The 989-nt window shown below is 46.5% G+C and overlaps 1 protein-coding gene across 1 annotated transcript; it reads left to right on the top strand.

Annotated features, from left to right (window-relative positions):
- Positions 1–84: 84 nt before the first annotated feature.
- Positions 85–896, top strand: Pmar_PMAR000181 (dna replication licensing factor mcm2, putative; the record flags this gene model as incomplete). Its single annotated transcript, XM_002769781.1, has 6 exons — positions 85–136; positions 180–274; positions 318–457; positions 505–627; positions 668–738; positions 792–896. Coding segments are annotated over 6 exons (586 nt in total), but the record flags the coding sequence as incomplete, so codon positions are not given.
- Positions 897–989: the final 93 nt, after the last annotated feature.

Raw genomic sequence — 989 nt, 5'->3', positions numbered from 1 at the left:
TCAGGCATCTATTCGAGTCTATCAGGTGTTGTTACCCGTCGTTCTGTGTTATTACCTAAGCTCCGCGTACTCTACCTTACTTGTATGAATTGCCAATTCCTATGTGGACCTTTTGATCTTTCTGCAAGCGAAGAGAGTGAGCTTCTGAGTCTTACCGCACTCGGATGCAGTGCTCTCAGGCGGCACTAGCTTCAGGCCAGGTCATTGTCCGGAATGTCAGAATACCGGACCTTATGCGGTTAACCGTGAGGAAACTGTATACAAAAACCATCAGGTCATGAAGCTCGGACGATGGTGCATTGTAATTAGTGCTGTAGGTCATTACACTACAAGAAGCGCCTGGGTCGGTATTACCTGGTCGTATGCCAAGGAGTGTCGAGGTCATACTGAGTGATGATTTGGTCGATAGTGTTAGGCCAGGTGATCAGTGTTCTATTGTTGGAACCTATCATGCTAGGTCAGCAACATCATTCCTTTTCTGGCTTTATCAGCTAGTTACCATAGATACGATAGTGCAGGGAATGTGAGGGCAGGGTTCCCAGTATTCAAATGTGCTATTGATGCTAATTCTATTGTAAGACAGAATGAGATGAAGATAGAGAGTGTTCGAGACGAGGATAAGAGAGAGTACCATTACTACATACTCTCTGGCATTACAGCGTCTTAGGATATTCGCGCTGTCGAAAGATCCACACGTCAGAGAGCGCATAATTGCCTCGATCGCCCCATCCGTCTATGGTGAGACCAATGGACTCGAACACAGTCTGGTTGATCATACGTGTCACATTCAGGTGCTACTACGGTGAAGACAGCACTGGCTATGGCCCTCTTCGGTGGTAGAGAGAAAGTAGCACAAGGTAGACATAGGATAAGGGGAGATATCAACGTAGCTAATGGTCGGTAAGCGATTAAGAGAGTGTGAGCATTTGTGTTAGGTACTTATCCTTGGTGACCCGGTGAGCAGTAGAGGCTACAATGTTGGAGTTACT

This window comes from Perkinsus marinus (genome assembly GCF_000006405.1).
Source record: "Perkinsus marinus ATCC 50983 genomic scaffold scf_1104296964868, whole genome shotgun sequence".
Lineage (NCBI taxonomy): Eukaryota > Perkinsozoa > Perkinsida > Perkinsidae > Perkinsus > Perkinsus marinus.
This window is presented reverse-complemented; position numbering and strand designations above follow the sequence as displayed.